Source organism: Curcuma longa, chromosome 3, assembly GCF_044706935.1.
Source record: "Curcuma longa cultivar G26 ecotype Majalengka, Jawa Barat chromosome 3, ITB_CL_G26_1.1, whole genome shotgun sequence".
Lineage (NCBI taxonomy): Eukaryota > Viridiplantae > Streptophyta > Magnoliopsida > Zingiberales > Zingiberaceae > Curcuma > Curcuma longa.
Window position 1 is genome coordinate 13528451 of NC_133863.1, and position 23630 is coordinate 13552080.

At 34.5% G+C, this 23630-nt stretch overlaps 3 protein-coding genes across 3 annotated transcripts; all 3 read left to right on the top strand.

The window, feature by feature from the left end:
* The first annotated feature begins 1014 nt into the window (after positions 1-1014).
* LOC141825190 (phosphoenolpyruvate carboxylase, housekeeping isozyme-like) lies at positions 1015-5561 on the top strand. Its single transcript, XM_074712578.1, has 10 exons — positions 1015-1307; positions 1588-1979; positions 2263-2347; positions 2517-2739; positions 2873-2976; positions 3051-3138; positions 3250-3404; positions 3518-4516; positions 4619-5005; positions 5093-5561. Exons 1-10 carry the CDS (start codon positions 1146-1148, stop codon positions 5387-5389), a joined length of 2892 nt encoding a protein of 963 aa, XP_074568679.1. The 5' UTR covers positions 1015-1145; the 3' UTR covers positions 5390-5561.
* Positions 5562-8210: 2649 nt separating this feature from the next.
* LOC141825193 (14-3-3-like protein B) lies at positions 8211-12159 on the top strand. The gene is made up of 7 exons (XM_074712581.1): positions 8211-8376; positions 8475-8781; positions 8861-8948; positions 9962-10071; positions 10150-10298; positions 11739-11797; positions 11937-12159. Exons 1-7 carry the CDS (start codon positions 8304-8306, stop codon positions 11937-11939), a joined length of 789 nt encoding a protein of 262 aa, XP_074568682.1. The 5' UTR covers positions 8211-8303; the 3' UTR covers positions 11940-12159.
* A 1262-nt stretch (positions 12160-13421) lies between these two features.
* LOC141825194 (ubiquitin-conjugating enzyme E2 36-like) lies at positions 13422-20876 on the top strand. Its single transcript, XM_074712582.1, has 8 exons — positions 13422-13603; positions 13787-13814; positions 13921-14007; positions 14145-14203; positions 19797-19838; positions 19916-19989; positions 20431-20528; positions 20619-20876. Exons 1-8 carry the CDS (start codon positions 13568-13570, stop codon positions 20654-20656), a joined length of 462 nt encoding a protein of 153 aa, XP_074568683.1. The 5' UTR covers positions 13422-13567; the 3' UTR covers positions 20657-20876.
* Positions 20877-23630: the final 2754 nt, after the last annotated feature.

Genomic DNA, 23630 nt, shown 5'->3' on the forward strand with positions numbered 1-23630 from the left:
CATATAAAAGATACTAAATAGTTGTTATAATATGTTTATGATGAATTTAGAGTTTACATTGTGCATATAAAAGCTAGCTCAGTAGCTGTTATAATATATGTAAAAACTATGGTGTAGCTGCTATAACATGTTTAAGGTGAGTTTAGAATTTATACTATATAGAAGTTACATAGTAACTATTACAACATATAGAAGCTATTCATTAGTTCCTATAACATATGCATAGTTTATGGGTTAAAGGTTTAAGATTTATATTTAGAGTCTTTGAACAATATTATATCAAAATACTATTTATCAACTTAATTAAAATTATTTAAACATCATTAAAATTACTTTAAAATAGTTATAAAAATTATTATGTAGTTACTATAATCTTAAATCCTAAATATATTATAGCAGCTATGGGTAACTTCTATACTGTGTAAACTTAAATCTTAAACTCACTTTAAACACATTATAATAAGTAGCTTAATTTTACATATTATAGCAACTATTTGGTAGTTTTTATATATTATAATAGTTATCAATAGCTGTTAAATAGCATTGGATTAAGAAATATTTTTAAAATAAAATTATTGATAGGTGTTCATTTGATTTTTTTTAAAAAAGGAATGCTCATTTGCCCAATTAATAAAGGTTAGTTCAGTCTTTAAAAATCAATAATATAAGTGCCAATTTTTATTTTATTTAACAATTTTGAATTGCTAAATATTTTCTCCCTATATTTTGAAACTCGCAGGGATCAAAAAGGTATATGCCATTTTGATACTCCTCATTATTTATTTATAACTGGAATATTTATTTATAATAATTAATTATGTGATCGATAATTGTTTTTGTTTAATAAAATAATTGCTTGCAATATTTTTTAAAATTCTAAAAATTTAGTCAATCGGTTTCTCGACAGACAGAAAGAGAGTGACGAAGAGTTGCTTAATGCTCCTCTATAAATAGAAGCCGAGCGGTCAAGTGGCTGCGCATCGACTCAACGCTGCTTTCCGCGCTCCACGGGCTTCTCCTCGGAGGCGACTGCGGAAGCAAACTAGGGTTTCGCGGACACCCGTGCCGTGCGCCTGGTGGTCCTTTCTTTCCCGCGCTGCGTAAATCGAGACGAAGGAGCGAGTGGATCGGGATCGGCGGCAGAGATGTCGAAGCTGGAGAAGATGGCATCCATTGATGCCCACATCAGGCTTCTTGCCCCCGCCAAGGTCTCCGAGGACGATAAGTTGGTCGAGTACGACGCGCTCCTCTTGGATCGCTTCCTCGACATTCTTCAGGATCTCCACGGCGAGGAGATCAGAGAAACGGTATGCTTGGTTTTTTCGGGTCTTTGTTTTCGATGGGGAAAAAAATGGATTTTGATGGAGCTCGTGGTTGATAGATCAGCCGGAAGGGGTGTTAACCATCTGGGGTTTTCATTTTTTTTTTCTCGATGGTTCTCGTGCCGATCCATTCGTGATCAGTTGTAATCTGCTATTTGCCTTGGTTATTGGATTTTATTTTTATTCAAACTTGAGCGAGCTAGTGATTATTGAAGCTAGAAGATTTGACTATTTACTTCAACTTGGGCTTTTCTATTGGTATCAGGTTCAAGATTTGTATGAGCTTTCTGCCGAATATGAAGACAAGCATGAGCCTCAGAAGCTAGAGGATCTGGGGAAAGTGCTTACTAGTCTGGATGCGGGTGACACAATCGTGGTCACAAAATCATTCTCCCACATGCTTAACTTGGCTAATCTAGCTGAGGAGGTTCAGATTGCTTATCGCAGGAGGGCCAAGCTGAAAAAGGGTGATTTTGCTGATGAAAATTCTGCAGCTACTGAATCAGACATAGAGGAAACACTTAAGCGCCTTGTGGTCCAGATGAATAAGTCCAAAGAAGAGGTATTTGATGCTATAAAAAATCAGACAATTGATCTAGTTTTGACAGCACACCCAACACAGTCAGTCAGAAGATCCTTGCTTCAGAAGCATGCAAGGTTTGTCGAACTATCAATCAATATGTACATGCTACAATTCATTTATAAATATTTGTCATAGTAACGCTTGATTGCCAGTGTTTTAATTGTTAATCCTCACAATATATCCACATTGCAAAAAGTAAAAAGATGTATCTTTTAAGTCAGTAATTTCTCGTCTCCACCATTCTGGATGTTCTATGCTTGCTTAACTATGATGAGCTTAAGGGAAATGGAGTTGGTATCTCTTGGAGCAGAAGCCGAAGAAAATAAGTTGTCTTACCTATCTTTTATGCTTTATCAGGATAAGGAATTGTTTGACTCAGCTGAATGCGCAAGACATTACTCCAGATGACAAGCAGGAACTTGATGAGGCTCTTCAGAGAGAGGTAATTATACGATTTTTTTACAGGGGTTTCTCTGTAAAATTAATTCGATTCTCTTTCTATCAAGGCTATTCATAGGAAAATGGAGCATTGAACCCTTATATGATGTTATCTCCTTCTATGATTGTCTCAAAGTAAGGTGAGTTTTCTTTAATCGGTTTGAGTTGTGCAGATTCAAGCTGCCTTCAGAACTGATGAAATCCGAAGAACTCCCCCTACTCCTCAAGATGAAATGCGTGCTGGAATGAGCTATTTCCATGAAACCATATGGAAGGGTGTTCCGAAATTCTTACGGCGTGTTGATACAGCACTGAAAAACCTTGGGATAGATGAGCGTGTGCCCTATAACGCTCCTCTTATTCAGTTTTCATCTTGGATGGGCGGTGATCGTGATGGTATATCATCTTGCTGATTTCAGACAACTCATACATTTGCATTCCTAAAATTTGACTATAATGTAGATGGCCTAACTCCTGAAAATGAGTAAGAACTTTGGTGCATTGTCTTATAAACTTCTTATGCATTTAGGTAACCCAAGAGTTACTCCAGAAGTAACAAGGGATGTGTGCTTGTTGGCCAGAATGATGGCAGCAAAATTGTACTATTCACAAATCGAAGATCTGATGTTTGAGGTATTAACTAATCTGATCTTTGTCACTTGAAATTTCATTAGTGATATCTTTGCAACTTGTTGATGTTATTGCAGTTGTCTATGTGGCGCTGTAATTCTGAACTTCAAGTACAAGCTGATGTGCTGCACAAATCCTCAAAAAAAGATGCAAAGCACTACATAGGTACTGTTTGTTTATTGATTTGTTTTCCAGTGTTGTACAAATGATTTTGCAAACTGAAGTTCATTTGAACTTTTAGTAATTCATTTTTTATTTCCACCCATTATTTAACAGAGTTCTGGAAGCAAGTTCCTCCAAGCGAACCGTACCGTGTTATTCTCAGTGATGTGAGAGATAAATTATACTGCACACGAGAGCGCTCTCGTCATTTACTTTCAAATGGATACTCTGACATTCCTGAGGAAGCAACTTTCACCAGCATTGAACAGGTGCTATAATGATCTCTAATCTTATTAGCTGAAATACTTGCCTATGCAATTAATTTTGTATTGTACTGTTTACCAACTTTTCTGTACTAACCTTTTCAATCCCTTTCTTGCAGTTTTTGGAGCCTCTTGAACTCTGCTATCGATCACTCTGTGACTGTGGTGATAGATCTATTGCTGATGGGAGCCTTCTTGACTTTTTGCGTCAAGTGTCAACCTTTGGCTTGTCCCTTGTCAGACTTGATATCAGGCAAGAATCGGACAGGCACACTGACGTTATTGATGCTATTACTAAACACTTGGGAATTCAATCCTACCGGGAATGGTCTGAGGAACAACGTCAAGAATGGCTATTGTCTGAACTTAATGGAAAACGCCCTTTATTTGGATCTGACTTACCGAAGACGGAAGAAGTTGCTGAGGTTTTGGACACGTTCCATGTCATAGCAGAGCTTCCTTCAGATAGCTTTGGGGCTTACATCATTTCGATGGCAACTGCGCCATCAGATGTCTTGGCTGTTGAGCTGCTGCAGCGTGAGTGCCATGTGAAAACTCCATTGAGAGTAGTCCCATTGTTTGAGAAACTTGCAGATCTTGAAGCTGCTCCAGCAGCCTTGGCCAGACTTTTCTCAATTGATTGGTACAGGAATAGAATTAACGGGAAGCAGGAAGTTATGATTGGGTATTCGGATTCAGGGAAGGATGCTGGTAGATTTTCTGCTGCCTGGCAGTTATATAAAGCTCAAGAAGAGCTTATAAAAGTTGCCAACCAGTATGGAGTAAAGCTGACCATGTTCCATGGGCGAGGTGGAACTGTCGGGAGAGGAGGCGGTCCTACTCATCTGGCTATCCTATCTCAGCCTCCGGATACAGTTCATGGATCACTTCGAGTTACAGTTCAAGGTGAAGTTATCGAGCAGTCATTTGGAGAGGAACATTTGTGCTTTAGGACACTCCAACGTTTCACAGCTGCTACGCTTGAACATGGAATGCATCCCCCCATCCCCCCCAAGCCAGAATGGCGTGCATTGATGGATGAAATGGCTGTTGTAGCTACAAAGGAATATCGATCTATCGTCTTCCAAGAACCACGTTTTGTCGAGTATTTCCGCCTTGTAAGTGATCTATTGGCATGTCTTAGGCTTCATCTTCAGTTTTTTACTTCCCTATAATCCAATTCTTGTTACAATTGATCCAATTCTTGTTACAATTGATAGGCTACACCTGAGCTGGAGTATGGAAGGATGAACATAGGAAGCCGACCATCTAAACGGAAGCCTAGTGGGGGCATCGAATCACTCCGTGCAATTCCTTGGATATTTGCATGGACACAAACCCGGTTCCACCTACCAGTGTGGCTCGGCTTCGGTGCAGCTTTCAAACATGTCTTGCAAAAAGATGTCAAGAATCTTCGAACTCTTCAGCAAATGTACAATGAATGGCCATTTTTCAGGGTCACCATTGACTTGGTCGAGATGGTTTTCGCTAAGGGAGATCCTGGAATAGCTGCTTTGTACGATAAATTGTTGGTTTCCGAAGATTTGTGGAAGTTCGGGGAACAGCTAAGAGCCAACTATGAAGAAACAAAGCAACTTCTTCTTCAGGTGAGATGTTTTTTCTCAAGTTTCTTATGAACAATCAAACACAATTGCCATTCAATCAGCTCAAACTGTTTGATTCTCTTGGTGTAGGTTGCTGGTCACAAAGATCTGTTGGAAGGGGATCCATACTTGAAGCAGAGGTTACGCTTGCGAGACGCCTATATCACGACTCTGAACGCGTGCCAAGCGTACACCTTGAAGCAAATCAGGGATCCATCATACCATGTCAATGTGAGGCCTCATCTGTCAAAGGAGATCAGAGAGTCCAGTAAACCAGCTGCTGAGTTAGTGAAGCTCAACCCAAGCAGTGAGTATGCCCCTGGACTGGAGGACACCCTCATCTTGACTATGAAGGGCATTGCTGCCGGAATGCAGAACACTGGCTAAATTATGAACTCCAAGATATCTATCCGGTCCCATAAAATTAGTATTGCAGTTTTTGTTGTGCACTTATAGACGAGCACTGTCGTCTGAAACACTTCACTTTTCGGCATTGTTGCCTAGTAAACAAATATGCAATGAAAATAATAGAGCAAATGAAATGGATGCTCGCAAAATATATGAGTCTACTAGCTTGAGGGTCATTGTAGCCCTTGTTATTTTCTTCTCGCAAATAAAACAAGTGTACTACTCCAAACTATTGTTGGTTTTCCTGTGGCATATTCGCATAGTAAAGTTGTTACCGTGTGATCTTTTGTGTACACGGGACTCTCTTAGGCATGGATGGTCAATGAGACTAATGCTATCGCGATGATTGCAATGGATGAAGTAGCTTCACTCTTGTGCTCTCCGATGAGGGTGTTACTCGAGCGAGAGGTGGCGACCACGGTTATTCCGGTGAGATGTGGCAAGATGGCTAACATCCGACCGGCCTTGCGCCACATTGAGTTGCAAGACTCAACCCTCTTGCTCTATTTATTTTGAGCCTTGAGGCAGTTTCATGTTGCTGAAATGCTCTTTCTTTTATGGGAATGATTAATTATATTTGAGAAAAATAATTATTTTAAGGAACAATTAAAAAATTAGTAATTAATTTTTATTGAAAAAATAATCCGTAAATTATATTTAATAGCGACGTGGGAATATTATTAATTCTATAAGGTGTCAATTAGGCATTTAATTTATTTAATTGGCATTTAAAAGAAGAAAAATCCTATTATAAAGAATGGATTATAATAAGAACCATCCATTATGAACACCGTTCATTTATTTCTTTCCTAGCTTCTACATTTTTAAATAATTTCTCTTAATTCATTTAACTCAATACAACTTAGTACACGTTTAAGTGAAATATTATATTTATAATTAATATTTTTAAAATAAAATTCATAGTTTAAAAGTAAACTTCAACTAACAAATAATATATTTGTTAACCCCTAGGCATGGTGCAACGCATGGGGTGTCAACTCTTTTAGAGGCCTTAGGTAAAAAAAAATATTTAAATATTTATTTATTTTTAAATAATATTAATTTTAAAAAATTAATTTTATTTTTTCTATCTTTTTAAGAAGTAAAATTAGTAATAAAATTTTATATTCAAATTTTAATAATAATTTTTTAATTAATAAAATTATTAAATTATTTAATCTTTAGACATTATTAAAAACTTTATTAAATTTAATTAAAAAAATATATGTCTTTGAAAATATAGTAATATGTATCATCAACAGTATTTTATAACCTTTGGACATAGTTAAGTTGGTTATGATGGAGTAAAGTTATTAAAGTGGATAAGAGTTGAATCTCGACGAAGCCGAGATAATACTCTCTTCCATCGTGACCAACTGCAGCTTCTCGATTTATCTTTTCATAGATGGCAGACCTCTCCGTGACTTAGGAATATATCTATTAGTTGATCATTGAGCTGATATTTATCCAGATATGACTTTCTCTTTGACAAAGTAACAATTGACTTCAATATGCTTTGTCTTCTCATGAAAATCCGAGGTGATATGACCGACCTGGTTATCACATATAAATGGTGTAACCTCTTCAAACCTTAGTTGCTGGAGCCATATAAGGACTGGTTATGGTTATACTTTATTGCTGAAGTCAATAGTATTTTATAAGTTATCATGTATTATTTTTTAATTTATTATTTTTTAAAAATATTTAATTTTGAAAATAAATTTAAACCCAAGTTTCAAACATGCTAATTGTAAAAACTTTTCATCCAAAAATATGAGGAGAAATAAAGCTTCATTTATTAATTTATGTAATAAAAAAATAATTTGATGCTTTTGATGCTGGGCGGCGGCAAAGCAGGATTAGGACGATGTTTAAAAAAACTAATATACTATTTTACATTAAATGAATAAAGGATCCCTACCTTTATTCTTATCAAAAAAAAAAGAAAAGGTGAATACAAGAGGGAAATAACATCTTTCGAAAGACAATGTAAATACAAGAGGGAAATAACATTTTTTGAAAGTATCATCAATAAAAGAGGGGAAAGATATGAAATTAATGTTCCCGGATATAATTGAGTTGGTTACGACGAAGCAGACTTACAGAAAAGAGTAAAAATTTGAATCTCGACGAAACCGAGATAATACCTTCCTCTGTCATAACCAATTACAATTTCTCAATTTACTTCCTCACATATGATCATGATCACATTTGTGGAAAAAAAAGTCAACTATCTTTTAAACATAAGTTACAATTAAATTAACAGCAAATAAAATTAAAAATAAATATTTTTAAAAATTCATCTAAAATTAAAGTGAATATATATTTTTTTTAAAAAATAAATATAAATAATATATAAAATTAGGACTCAATAAAATTGGGATCCTCAAGATAGGCCTTCTTGACCTATATCTTAAGTCAGTACTGATGAAATAATAAGACATTCAGTATATTAACTAGATTAATTAAATATTCATAATTTAAATTTAATTATAATATATTATAGGATATTTTTTTTAATTGAATGAAAAATTTGATATATTGACGGTAGGATTTTGCACTTTCGAATTTAATTGTAATTATAAGGACAAAACAAAGATAATGCAATTGATGTTGCATAGGAAGAGAAATGTATATAATAAGAAGAATGTTCAGATGGAAAAAACATATAGGATTAAAAATAATAATTAACTATTTTAATCAAAAATCTCTTTGAAAAAATTAATAGTTTCCTAAAAAAACCAAACAAAAAAAACTTCTATTTATTTGATTTCTTTCAGCGTCCTTGACCGCTAATTTGTAAACTGGTCCCTTGTCTTCACCGAACCGAAGGCAAAAAGCTGAGGGCAAGAAAAGCGATCGCGGCGAAGAGCTCCCACTCACTCGATCGGTAATGGCGTCGCAGAAGGAGCGCGATAACTTCGTGTACGTCGCCAAGCTCGCTGAGCAAGCCGAGCGCTACGATGGTAGGTCTTCCGATCTGGAATCTTAGGGTTTCGGTTTCCGTCCATTTCATTATCATGTCTTTTGGGCCTCCCGATTTGATCCGTGTCGATCGACGCAGAGATGGTAGATGCTATGAAGAAGGTTGCCAATCTCGACGTCGAGCTCACTGTGGAGGAGCGGAACCTGCTCTCGGTGGGCTATAAGAACGTGATCGGTGCGAGGAGGGCTTCTTGGAGAATCCTCTCCTCCATCGAGCAGAAGGAAGAGGCGAAGGGGAACGAGAACCACGTGAAGAACATCAAGGAGTACCGGCATAAGGTGGAGACGGAGCTTTCGAATATTTGCACCGATATCGTTTCCCTGATCGATGAGCACCTCATCCCCTCAGCTTCGGCCGGCGAAGCATTTGTATTCTACAACAAGATGTGGGTTATATATAAGAAATTACCTTGGCGCTTGATCTTCTTTTCAGGGTTCACAAAGTTTATTCTCGTTTTGTCACAGGAAGGCCGATTACTATCGTTACCTGGCAGAGTTCAAAGCTGGAGGCGATAAAAAAGAAGCTGCAGAGCAGTCTTTCAAATCGTATGAGGTAGATTTCATTTTCCTTCCGCTTCCATATTTTATTTTACGTAAGTGCTTTCTTTAACTGACGAAATATGGTACTATTTTTTATTACACATCCAAATTAACATCTGTTTTCAGATCTATTTCTATTGGAACTAGTTTATATCCAATGAGTTTTTTAAGTATTTATTCCAGGAAAGCTTTATTATGATAAGGCAGGCAATGCTGCCTGTTCCATGTACAATATTTGTACAATATTTAAAATTCTCTGTCTCTGTCTCTCTCTCTCTGTCTCTCATTTTTCTTTATAGTTTGTACGAATAATTTCACAATGCAGGCTTAAACATGATAGTTTGTCCGTAGCATATGCTGAGTGCAGAAAGACTAAGTAGACAACAGAACTAAGTACTCGTTACCCTATGTGGGGTTGCTTCTTTCTGCATCATTACTGAATGGGTCTGAGCTGTGTTTTTTTTTTATCCTCTTCAATATTTGACTTCTGAATGTCAATAATTCCCATACTTCCATTTGAGTTTTTGACTATGCATGATGTTGATGGAGAAGGATTATTGTGTATTAGGTTTCTTGATCCGATGGAACCTATCCTCTTCATTGTACGTCTTTGCGTATGATAAATGAATATGTAGCTCTCCTAGTATGCAGCTAAATACATAAATTTTATGTATCTCAAAATCTTTAATTATGAACAACTAAAGCACTCTGTTTGTTTTGACTTTTGAGCAAATTGAAGTCTTGAACTCTGAATTGCTAGAGGATAAATGATGCCAAAGTTTGTAAGTGTATGTTACTTAAGGTGTAATATGGATTTAAGATTCCTGTAAAATGGCTAGTGGATATAGCATACATTTATGTGTTATGAGTTTTATCACACTTTTCTTTTGCTTTTTTGGATAGTCTCTGACCTTTTTTTGTCTCTCAATTCATGGAATTATTGATTTATTTGTTTTGTTCCTCTTCTAAATTTGATCTATCATTACTATTGAATTCTTTTGCTAAAACAATGGGTGTCTTTTTTAGGCTGCCACAAAAGCAGCTGAGTCAGACCTTCCTCCTACTCATCCGATTCGATTGGGGTTGGCACTGAATTTCTCTGTTTTCTATTATGAAATCATGAACTCACCTGAACGGTAATTTCTATCAAATTCAGTTCTTTAGATGTATGCTTATCATCTGATTCACGCTCTGCACAATGTATCTAAATACAGGGCTTGCCACCTTGCAAAACAAGCTTTTGATGAAGCTATTTCCGAGCTGGATACACTGAGTGAAGAATCATACAAGGATAGCACTTTGATCATGCAACTATTGAGGGACAATCTTACTTTGTGGACTTCCGATGTCCCTGAAGATGGAGGTAATTATTGATGATTGTTATTCTTGCATGCATTATAAAGGGAATATTTGCATGATAAGCTACTAAATATTTCGCGTTTTTGACATGTTAAATATTGTCCTTTTTTTTTGACAAGGAAGGTTGCATGTTATTGCTTAACAATTCAACTTTAACTAGCACCAATTCAAAGATTAGCAGGGTTATAATATTCTGTTTGGTGCCTTAGTAACTCCCTTTTCTCTGTACCTGTTCCCACGTTTTGTACTTAAAAATAGTAACATATAACATTTCTTGTCTTGTGAAGCTTTTTTGCTTCTTTCATTTCTCTCTCCCTTCTATTCATCTATCGAGGTAAGTTTGGAACCGTTGGATAAAATTATTGATTCTGTCAATCAACCTTATTCCAATCAAGAGAGACAATAAATTAATCAACAAATATAATGCATATAAATATAAGAATATTAGAGAAAATACAACCTAGAGGCAAGTCGGTGCTGCCAAAGCTCATAGTCCTAAAAGTTAATTAACCCTTTCATGTGGATCTGTTACTGATCTTTTACCCCTATATGATAGTATCAATCTTACTTCTATGTAACATTTCATTGTAGAGGCTTGTAGTAGATCCTTTCAATGTTGAGCGACGTAGTAAATATTGTTTTGAAATATTAAAAAAATAGGGGAACACTTGAGAAGTTTCTATCCTTTTGATTAGAACTTTTCAATGGTGTATTGATTTTAACCTTGAGAATGACTCCTCTTTTATAAGGAGCAAATGTTGGTTGGTGCTACGTCAGGAGCCACCTCGCTTCCTGGATTTATTTGGTGGGCAGAATGTGAGGTTGAACCATCTACCCCAAGATTAGTCGGTGTAAGCTGAATACTTGGTATTAAAAAAAAAAGTCTATTGAAGATACTCGTTGACTAAGGTGGTGTTCTTCCTAGGAGATGCACCCTTTTAATAATAAAAAAATCGAAATAGATAGTTGATTTTATTAAAACGGTACTAGGTTCTTTACTTTTGAGTTTGACAAATTTAAAAAAAAAACACCAACAGGTAGATGATGGTATTGGAAATTCGTTCAGAGAGTACAAGGGTAACCCATTTGATATCTGTACTTAATGTTGGTCTTTCTCTTTGAAAATTCATGTCATTTTTTTCTGTTAATCTTTCGTTTTGTATTGCTAAGCTTTTGTGAATTTGGGTAATTAGTTTTTTCTACTATTCAACGAATATTACTGCTTAAATTTGTACTCATCTGGTTAAAAAACAATCCCTGGAACTCACAACTTGTTTTGCTGGAGTAAGATCTCAGTTGCCACAGAGGACTCAACTCTGATCTTGAAGTATTCACTCACAATATGTTATAAAGGAGATGGGTTTGAAATAGTGTTTGAAATCTTTGGATGGGTTTCTTTAAGAGTAGCCAAAGATGCTTAATATTTTTCTGGTGATTTGAGCAGCAACTGAAGACGGCATAAAGGAGAACCATGGGAAGCCTCCTGCACCTGAAGAGGCAGAGGTAGGTTTCCCCTGAACTCCATTAATACACTCATCAAATTGACTCCGCGTTCAACTTCCTACACGAAATAGAAAGTTCCTTCTCTATTTCCATGTTCTCTGGATGGATGCTAAAATTACGTTTCGGGGAATTTTTGCAGTGAAGGTCTGATGAACTGACCTGTTGGTGGAGCATCCTTAGGCGATCTTTGTCATTTTGTTGCCATTTTTCTTTAGTTTCTCTCTGTTATTTCCTGTTATCGTTTCTAACTTGATTTAAGAATTTTGTCAAAATTTGAATGCTTAAAAGATGTTGCCACATGGGTGTCCCTTTTGAGTAAATTCAAAAAGTGAAGTGACTTCTCAGGTGCCATTTCTATTTCATTAGTTGTTTAAATGTCGTTTGCATGCATGTCTTGTGTGAATTTTGAATTCAGATGATTTGGGAAACAGTCTTTTACTATCATATCATGTCTTCTTAACATCATGTCTTGGGGGCTCTGAGCATTTGATATGCCGGAGAGGTGCATTGATATCCTGAATTTTCCTTGCTACACAATTTCTTATCAGTCAAATTTCTGCTGAAGCTATGAAAGTAAATTTTGCAATATGTTTTTTTTTTTAATTCAGGAAAATTTCACTTAGCCTATTGAGTTTATGATCAATCTATGACTTCCCAAAATAAATATGTTTCAAGTTTTTGATCAATCGGATGAATTTTGTTAATCCAATTGAATAATAGTAATCGAAAATCTATTTTAATTCCATCTTTTCTCTTCATTTTTTTTTTTGTAACAAATGTTACCTTCCGTCGGGCCAATTAACAGCATTATAAAAAAAAAATCGACAAAAGGCACATTGTTAACGTTTTAATATCACCTCCTTCTTTTTTATAAAACCACTAGAGGTATGAAAATTTTGACTTTGCTCCTTGACTTTGTAAAGTTTGTTAGTGGTGTAAATGAATTAAATGTTTCTAAACAAATTTGAAATTTGTATTGTATTTGATAAGAGTTTGTTTAATATATACAAAATTAATTAAATAAATAAATTTAAAAAATTTATTAAATTAAATGAAATATATATATCTTTAACTCATTAATATTCATGAATAAAAATTTTAAATTATTTATAAATAAATATTTATGAATTAAATTTATAAATAGATAAATAAGTTATCAAAATAAATAAATAAATTTATAATACCAAACTTATTAACTAATCAAATAAATTTAAAAATATAAAAATTATAAACAATCAAATAAATTCAAATGAGTACCGAACAATATCTAAACGAACCACTTACAAATTAAGTTCAAGCGCATAACAAAAATTAAACTAAACTTGAATGTATACTTTATTAAATAAATTCGAACAATATAAAATTTAACTCTGCTAAATTGATTTACAACCCTAAACGTTGTGTCAGCCAAATGTTAGCTCTTAGCAGTTGAAATAACAATAATGCACACAAGGGTGGAACGACATGACATAACTAAGTAGGTCATATGATCATGATTTAGAACATTTTATAATTAAGATTGAAAATTACAAAATTTAAGGGGTGAAACGAAATATATCAAAAAAAAATTCCTGGAAAATATAGTTTTACTCTGCTTTGTATTAACGCCATTCCCATAGATTCGATTCGATTCGATCAAGACGAGGCGAGGTTCCCTTGACTCGCCCTGTTGCGCTTTACCTTCCGCTCCTTTTCTTCTCCAATTCCTCCGATCGATCCGCGAAAAGCCTCGAGAGCGCAGCAGGGTGCCTGATCCGTATCATCGTCCCGATGGCCAACAGCAACCTCCCTCGCCGGATCATCAAGGTAAGCCCTCTACTAGATTCTTGCACTTTTGTTCTTTCCGTTCCTCTTCTCGCCGATTTGGCAAGATCAGGTCCAGGAAATAGCATCGAAGGTTGTTTATCGTTCTACTAGGGTTTCGTTTCATTTGTGCTGAGAATGTGTGCTTTAATTTGTTTTTTATTTCTTACCCTGTCGGTCTGTCAGGAAACGCAACGGCTCCTTAGCGAACCCGGTATGCTTTTCTTTGTTGTTGATTAGTATTAAGTATTTTCTTATAGTGTTTTGGCTTGGGAATTGTTGATCCTGTTTGGATTTTTGCGACTCTTTATCTTTTGCAGCTCCCGGCATCAGTGCGTCTCCGTCGGAGGATAATATGCGCTACTTCAATGTGATGATACTCGGGCCGACACAATCTCCATATGAAGGTGACGACTTTGATGATAAAATACGAGTTATTTGAGTACCTTGGCTTGGTTTCAGTTGTTAATGATATGAATGCCGATCTGAAACTTTGAAGTCATTTTCTTGTTTGCATTTTATTTTTTGTCTTGCTTACCATCAGGAGGAGTTTTCAAGCTTGAGTTGTTTTTGCCTGAAGAATATCCTATGGCAGCCCCAAAGGTAAGAGATCCTATAGTTAGTATTCTTCCAATCTCGGTTGGAAGGCAATTGTCGTCCTGCTTCCAGTTGTTTCTTTTCTAGATTTAAGCATTTAGCCATGCTAGAATAGGCAAATTTATGACTAGTTTACTTATGTTTCAAGCCTTACGTTGCTTCTTATTTCAAGCATGACCTAATATTGCAATTAGCCCTGGAACAGTTGGGACACACTGCCCATTGTCATTGTAGTAGTATTGCTATTGTTGTAAAATTTTTCTTTCTTCATATATAAATTCTTTTCTGAACAATTTGAGTTTATTTAAAATTTATCAACTTTCTGCTACCTTTTGGACCTTTAATTTTTCAGCTTAATTTTTCAGAAAAAATTAACATGCATAAATTTGCAGCATAATTTGATATAATAACATTAGAAAATTGAAAGTCTTGATATAATAACATTAAGCTGAAAATTTGACTATTATTTAATTTTTGTTGTCATGTAAACAACTATTAGGACCATTTTCTGCAAATGTAATATGTACAATAATTCAAGCATCCAATACAGCTAAAGAATTTTTACAAAAATGTTTGGAATGAATTTAATCAAGGTATTCACTGATATTACTTTTTTTGTTCTACCTCGAGAGTTCACATATATATGAGGTTCATTATTTAGTACAATTACTTGTCCAACATTGCCATGCATCTCTTTATTTCCCTTCAGTTCTTAGTGGATTCAGATTGTGAGAATGTGTGGACAATATCAGTCGTAAGTTGACAACCAAAATGGTTTTTATATTAGGCTCACCTTTGCTAGACAATTTTACTGAAGGTTTAGCATCTTTGTCAATTTCAATGGCTTTGTACTTTTTGCTTGATTAAGTTGTGATTTGGTAACTCCTGCTTGGATGTGAAAATACTAAAAGTTAGGATTGCTTGCCTGAGACTTGCATCCAAGAAATTACTGTGTTGATGTGCTGTTGTAATGTTAGGATAAAGTTTTTTTTGCCTATGACGGATCTGAGATATTATTTGAAATGAGTATTGTGTGTTGCATTTACAACAAGACCCTTTGGTCGGATCATTTTCATCCAGTTTTGAGTTTTCATTTTTATGAAAATGGAAGACAATGTTCGATTGAGTTTTGTGTGATAGATTTATGACAAAACCCTATTCACTTAGATCATTTTCATCTAGTTTCACGTTTCCACTTTTATGGAAACAGAAAACAATTTTCAAAGACGGGTTTGGTAAGTTGTTTTCTTTCAAATGATATCCTGAAATATTTGATAAAAAAAGTGTATTATGATATAACTAAATTAATTATATAAAAATATTTATTTATATTATATTATTATAACAAAACGTTGTTAGATACAACAAGGTTATATTAGAATTTTTTTGTTATCATATTTTAAATGACATATTAAAATTTTAACATAATAGTATTATGCTATTATAATTCTGATAAATATTGTTGATACATTTTCTATATTTGTTAATATCGTATATTATTGATAAATAGTTTGAAAGTGTATATAATTACCACGATACCTATGATATTATAAATAATTTAGTTTAATATAATATAATACAATATAGAATTATTTCTTCTTATTATATTCTCATATTTTAGGATCTCATTTCATAAAATCAAATTACCAAATGCATTTTCCAAAATTGTTTTATATTTTTTCAGACAGAAAAGTTGAAAGTTGAACTGAATGAAAATAGTCCAGCTGAACAGTGCCAAAATATCTCAAGTGTTTTTTCTTCTAATGTTAACTGTGAGATTGACCCAATCTGTATATTTATTGTGATTAATATTCCCTTGGACATGATTATACATTTGGAAAAGAAATAATCTAATTGGGGCAAGTTTCTCAATTGAAAACCTATGGAAAAAGTTTACGCACTAGGTAAGTTTTATCTTTAACCCCTGGGCAAGCCACTTATTACAGGTTTTGTATACTGACAACTAGCTACACAAAGTGTCCTCGAGTTTGTTTATTTTCATTCTATTTAGTTTCACTACGCTTATGTTTTTCTTTCTTTCTTTTTTTTGCATAGATGTTTGCATTTCAGCATTTCTAAACTTCATAGGAATTTTTGACTATAAGTTTTGCTATTAACCCACCCCATGTAGTTGGGTCAAACACGTCATGATGATGATATGAGATTTTCCATTGTCATTGTCTCCATAATGATTCTCATGCTTTTTTTTTAAAGTTTAAAAAGACTAAATGATAAAGTAAGGAAGTTTGCTAGCTAGGCTCTTATGAAACCATTTAGATGTTAAGATTATCCTATAAACAAGTTAACTAGACATTTTCCTTTTAGTAAGAAGTGAGAATAAGGTAAGGCCAATTGATGATTTTTATCAAAGAAATATATATATATATATATATAAAATAGAAAAATAAGTAATGACAATTCAATGAGGGTGTGACTTTACTGTTGTTGCAAGCACGGTGGTGGAAGAGAAGAGGAAAATGAAATGAACTATTAAGAAAAGAACAAGAAGGAATCCATAAGGCTTCAATAACACTCAATGGAGAACTGCCAGCAAAAGCGGGGGGGGGGGGGGGGATAGAAAAGATCTTGGATTAATCATATATCAGAGTAGGCTTGAAACAGAAAATCATAGGATATCATGGAAGCACAAAATCATGGCACAGTGTAAATGGAATTATGGCTTATGGATCATAGGCTTGAAACAAAAAATCATAGGATATCATGGAAGCACAAAATCAGTAGGATTATATCTTGTTTTATCTTTTTCAACTTACCCTCTAGATTCAGTTTTTCCCAGCTCACACATGTGGGCTTTCCCAGTGCCATGACAATGAAAAGTTGTACAAGCCATGTCAGAGTGCCATTATTATAGTGCAAAGATGGAGCAAATGGTTCTCAGTATATTTGTTTGAACATTGAAATTATTCACCTTTTAAATTTAAGGGCCCAACCCACTTTCTGCTATTGAATGATGTGCAAACTAGGGGTTTTATCTTTAGGTTGCGTTTAGGATAGGATATAATTTATATGAATGCATTGAAATTGAATGGAGCATACTCCAACTAAAAATGACTAGTCAATCGGAAGGGTGGATGCCTCTTAATATATAGATACCATGGACTACCACATTTCTCCACATCATGTGAGACTATGGGTGTGATGCATCCTAGCTTCCATCCCTTTCATGTTTTTAAGGTAGAAATCTGGCTCTGATACCTAGGGACAACTCTTATCTAACTTGTTAGCTATTCAATGTGTTTTAGTATACTATGATCCACAACGATAATCTGTATACACAAATTGATAATTCTCCATAACAATATCACTATACCATGCTTGCTACTCTACCATGGTTTTGATCCAAATCCAGGTGTGGGCTTAAGTGTATGAGCCAATCGTTGTTTTCTTGTTTTTTATGTATATCCTATGTTTTATTTTCAAAATGTTAGGCAGTGAAACATTTTTTTGCATGTAAACATATAACTAAGTTGGATTAGGCTTCAATTAGAAGTTGAAGAAAGTGTCTTTTTTTGCATTCTGGCCTTTGAGGTTGTCATTTTTAATTCAGTTTGGTCTTTGGCTTTGTCATTCTGTACTCTTCAAACCTGTTCATGAATACCCAGGGAGCCTTGTAATTCTACAACTTAGATTACAGATTACATTCTTGTCGTTTTTCCCTTCATGTTTTGTATTCAAAGTTGTGATAGGAAGATTACATTCTTGTCTTTTTTCCTTCGATTAGTTGTGATATTATCCATTTTGGTGCTTTGTTCATCCGTTGAGAAACCTCTTTTATTATGAAGAGATGTAATCATCTTACCAAGGCTTCAAACTGCAGCATGAATTGCAAGTTCCTTTTTGTATCATCTTTATTATTCTTTCCATTTTTCTCCTTTTATTCCTTTCAGAATCAATATATTTCTTTTGGAACTCAACTTGTGTTCATGGCCATAAATTAACTGTCTTAGTGGATTGCCACTGTGACAATAGCACTGAGACTGCCTCTTGTCCCAACTCCAATTCAGTTTCCAGCTCATTTCCATTCAAACTCTAGGCAGTGGAGAATTTAAACCATTTGAGTTTGTCCATCTTGTAACAGGCTAATTACCTATTTACTGTCTTTTTAATGCACTAGGAGAACTGCAGATATGAACTAGTTATATGGCCAACAAAACAAAAATTTTAGCATTATGCACTGGTATAGGAAATAATGATAAGTTCATATTTTTTTTGTGTGCATAAGTTGCAGACAACTAATATAATTTCCTATTGGAAAATTATAATGGGCACATCTCATGTTCTAGTTATCTAAAGTAAACTAAATTGTATCAAGGTTTGAAATCTCATTCTGAGTTGGGGTATTAATCCCTAGCATGAATGAGATGTAGCGGGTGTGTTGCGCATTGATGCTGATGGGTATACCAACCATAGAAGAGAAGGGGGAAAGAGCCAGAAGGTTTGCCGGGGAAGGAAAATGTGTGGGATCTAGAAGAGGGAAGGCTTGCCGCTTTGTGTTAGATTCTATGTTGGATGCTCAAGCCTGCCTTGTGTTTGATTCAACATTTGAAGTCTCACCTTTAGATTTCAAACCTCTATAAAAAGCACATTTTTAAAAAGTTTACTCATGCTAAATTATTGGTTAACTATAGTCTTGAACTAACATCATGGATTTCATTTGAATTGCTAGTTTTTTTTCTTAATCATTTGCAGTGTTGTAAATGGCGGTAGGCGATGGCAGGGCGGTCAGTGATCGCCTACCGTCTCAGTTGCCTAAGCGGTTGAATTTTTTTTACTATTTTTATACATAATATTATAAATAGTCATTAATAATTAAATAAAGGATAAAAAATTAGAAAAAACTTATTATAAAATATATTAATTAAAAGTTTAAAAATAAAAAAGTTAATCTATTTTTTTAAAAATATATATATATATATATATATTAAATTAATAGGATAATTTTATTAGGCCTGTTGCCTAGGTTCGACGACGAGTCCGGACCCGTTGCCTATGCTCGGCGATGAGTTTGGACCCGTCGTGTGAGCTTGGACATATCGCTCGAACCTGGTGACGGGTTTGGAAGTGTCGCCTGAGCCCGACGACGGGTCCGAAAGTGTTGCCCGAGCCCGGCAATAGGCCTGGACGCGTCGCTTGAGCCCGGCTATGCGTCCGGATGCATCGCGCGACGCGTTTGAAGTCGAAACGTTGAGACTGAGAGTTAGGTTTTTGGTTTGTGGCGACAGCAACGACGGACGACCACAGTGGTTTGATACGGAAGGAGGGAAGAAGGTGAGTTGTTTTGAAATCACTAACGCACCGCAAAGGTTTTTTAACCTAAGTTGATTTTGATTGCCGCCAAAACCACTGCCTTTTACAAATGCAGTGTGGTTGAGGTTCACCTCCAGCCTAGGTGCCTTAGGTGGCCGCCTAAACCGCCATTTAGAACACTGATCATTTGTGTTAAACTTTTCACCGTGCATCTTGCTACATTTTAGATTTTAGGCACACTTGTCTTCGGAGCTTTTTTTCTTTTCACCCCATGACAACAAGATATGTTTATCTGCAATGATTGATATTTCATAAAATATATTTGGAACAGGTCCGCTTTCTTACCAAAATATACCACCCTAACATTGACAAGGCAAGATGCTCTACCCTTCTTTTTCGTTTATTAATTTATATAAAATGCAATTCAAATGTAATGGAGTTGATGTGCAGCTTGGAAGAATATGCCTTGACATCCTGAAGGATAAATGGAGTCCAGCCCTCCAAATCAGAACAGTACTACTCAGGTGACATGATTATTTTAGTTGGTTGGTTGTTTTTGCTTGCAATCATCATCAGATAGCATGCATCACAATGGGATTTGTTTCTCGGGGATGTCACCAAGGGAAACAAGCTAAATGTCTATACTTGTCACAAGGTGCCCACTTACTGTCTCCTTAGTAAGCAAGGGAAACAACCGATTCATTTATGAGATGGTTAGGCAACAACACTCCATTAGCAGACATTTTCGGTTGATTACAAACAACATTCTTGACTCAACATTTCTTTATCCTGTTCAATTTTCCCAATTTAGTTTTAAGGACACGTTTTTTATGCTTTGCGATTAAAGCAATCCCTGGATCTCTTACCTTACTGATCTAAATATTTATTCTCCCTTAGTCTATCTAAATTGTATTTAGTTTGAAAATAATAATTCCTTAATTTCATTTTCTAAATTGTACTTGCAGCATTCAAGCACTTCTTAGCGCCCCAAATCCAGACGACCCTCTCTCCGAGAACATCGCCAAACATTGGAAGTCGAATGAAGCAGAAGCTGTGGAAACAGGTAGTTTGCCATTCTTGGCCTGAGTACTTAAACTAGTTCATTTCAAGTTGCTCGTCTTCTTGACTCCCATGAATCGATCGGACAATGCAGCAAAAGAGTGGACTCGTCTTTATGCCACGGGCGCATAAAAATTTGATGCAGACCACTGCAGGCAGTAATCTATCTACCCACAGCGGAAGTTTATTCATCCATATTAAGATGTTGACAATGAACAAGGTGTCAAGAAAATGCTGTTATATATTTATATATATATATATAATTAGCAACTCTTCATGTAGTTGCAAAATTTCAAGCTTGTATCCCCTACCGTCTCTTTACTTGAAAGCTTTATCACACCATTAACACTAATTTCTCAGCTCGCACTTGTGGAAATACCCTCTGCAATGTTTCTCTTTGTTTATTATTATTATTATTATTATTATATAGATCTGGGTAGACCATCCATTTAGCGTGATGGACGGCTACCTACATCATTGAATTAATGGCCGTAAATGTAGGTTGTGGTGATCCCTGTGACGGGATGGGATATTGCTAGGTCCAGCCAGATCCACTGTGGGGTCCGGTCCTTCTTCACATGCAGTCTTCTTTTTCACGACCTGGAACAGAGTTTGAATTAATTAATCGTGTTTGATAATGATTCTCTTTGACTAATTTTTCTTTCTTGCAGCTCTCTTAATGGACCTTCCTCTCAATTCTATTATTACTACACCCTGAAAACACGGACCTTCCTCCTTTATGTTGCATGAGCATGGGTCCTCCTCTTCACGTGATGCATGTAAAGTGACGAGAGCTTTCTATGTAACTGCTGCACGCATTTGTTGATCCTACGCGCAAATTAGCATGATACACTATTAGTTGCAACCACTACAATATACTAATTATCGGATCATCACGTCATTTACTAATTAATCCATGCCCGACCGACACCACCAAAAGTTGACTCTTGAGGCCTAACATGATCGATTAATCATTATATTTTGGAGTGGTAAGTCAACTAATTACTCATATAACCTAATTTAGATGTTCAAATTTTGCCCAATTATTCATGGATTCGTTTTTTTTTTGTATACTTTGTTTTTTCCCCCTCATCGTATACTTGGTCCCATGCAATATTTGGACCATATCAATACATCAATCAGTTTGTTTTTATTGTGCAATTTCAAATCATTCTTTTTTCCCAATGTTAGATTATGAAGAGCAAATTTTTTTTTACTTTGTTAATGCATAAATAAAAAATTAAATAAATTAAAAAAAAAACTGTTTTAAAAAATTTGGAAATTTATAAAATTAAATATAGAAAATATTGTTCGGACCACATCTACCTCTATTAGCTCTCTAAGTAATATTTTAATATTAATTCTCATTTTTTAAAAAAAAATTCAAAGAAATATGTTAGAAGTGCAAATTAGACCACCCGATGTAGGTCTAGATTGTGGCTTGAGGTTTTGACTAATTTAAATTAGGTTGTGTATGTATGATCAATTATTCTATTAGGTTTGCCCCAAACCTTGTGGTTACGATGTAACGATAAAATACTTTTATAATCATGATCTATTATAATAATATTTTAAAATAATATTTAATAAAAAAATTTAGTTTCAATTTTTTTAATTTTAAACTTTTTTATTATTTTATATTACTAATAATCCTCCAACACAAGAAAAGATACTTATGCTAAGTAGAAATTTTCAAATTTCAAATTTCAAATTTCAAATTTCAAATCGAGTCTAGCTCGATCCATTTGAAGCCATGACAGATTAAGTTCGACAAAAAAAAATTGAACATGCTCATACCATGTTCGAATCCGGATATAACTCATTAATTAATATCTACGGTTGTGCCTCTTTTAATTTTTTTTAAATGAGTCATCAAAAGACATGAATGAGTTTTTTTAAATGTTCTTGATATGCGAGTGATTTATTTAATAAATTATTTTTAAAATCAATTTGTATATTTTAAACTTTTATTCTGTATATTATTATATTTAAAATAATTTTTTTTAAAAAAATTAATCATGAGAACTCCTCACATTATCTTTTTACATATGCAATCATAAAAAAAAAATGGATTGTGTTCGATCTTCACAGACATCCAATCGCCAAATGACTTGATTGTGCTTACCAACATGATTGTGTCACAGTAGCAACGTCTCAAACTTGGAAGGCTTTGTGATGCAAGGAATTTGAGTTTTAAGAGGTAATGACTTTTGACTCGAGTTGAATCATAAATTTTTTAACTATCAAATCGAAGCTCATTCATATATCTACATTCGTTACCAGATGTAACCTATAACAACTGATCTTAAATTCAAAAAATATCATTTAAATTTTTTTCGAAGGTTCCTAATAATTTTTGTTATTAAATTAGGATTATTTTCGTCTCTTGTATCGTTAGGACTTTGAGACTATTTAAATCTTTATTTAATTACTGTTAAGATATTATCTTCTTTTTATTTTGAATCAACTTTATTTAGTTAAATCTACATAAATAATTTTTTTGATATTTTCTTTAAAATTCTATTATCAAAATTAGTCTTTTTTGTGTGAGGTAAGAAACAAAAAGAAGAATGATGTTCAGATAAATATCTTGGATTTTATTTTAGATTTACATAAACTAAGAAAAAAAATACTATCTACTTTCAGATTAATCGAAGTTCGGTATCTAGATTATAAAAAAAAAAAAAGCAAAATGATAATTACTTGGAAAGTAACAATGAATTAGGCCAAGTTTACAAGGATTTAAAGCAGTAAAAAGCTCATTTTAAAGTTAAACGAACAGACGAAAATAGCTCGTTTAAAAGAAACCCCACACTTCCTAAAAAACCGGAGAAACATGCACAGATCCTTTGGCAATCTATTTAGTGGTTTACTAGGCTCGAGCTCGAAAAGTAACAATGAATTCTCAGATTCCAACGCCTATTTATTGGTTTACTAAATTTCAGATTTTTTTTTTTTTTTAATCTTTTGCTTTTTTCAAACAACCTCGATTCAAAAAACCAAAACCAAAAGCACGCTCCAACCACTCTCAATTAATTACTCTGTTCAGCTACAAACAGCGCACTCCACCCCACACCATCCATCTCCCACATGCTCTCCTTCTGCC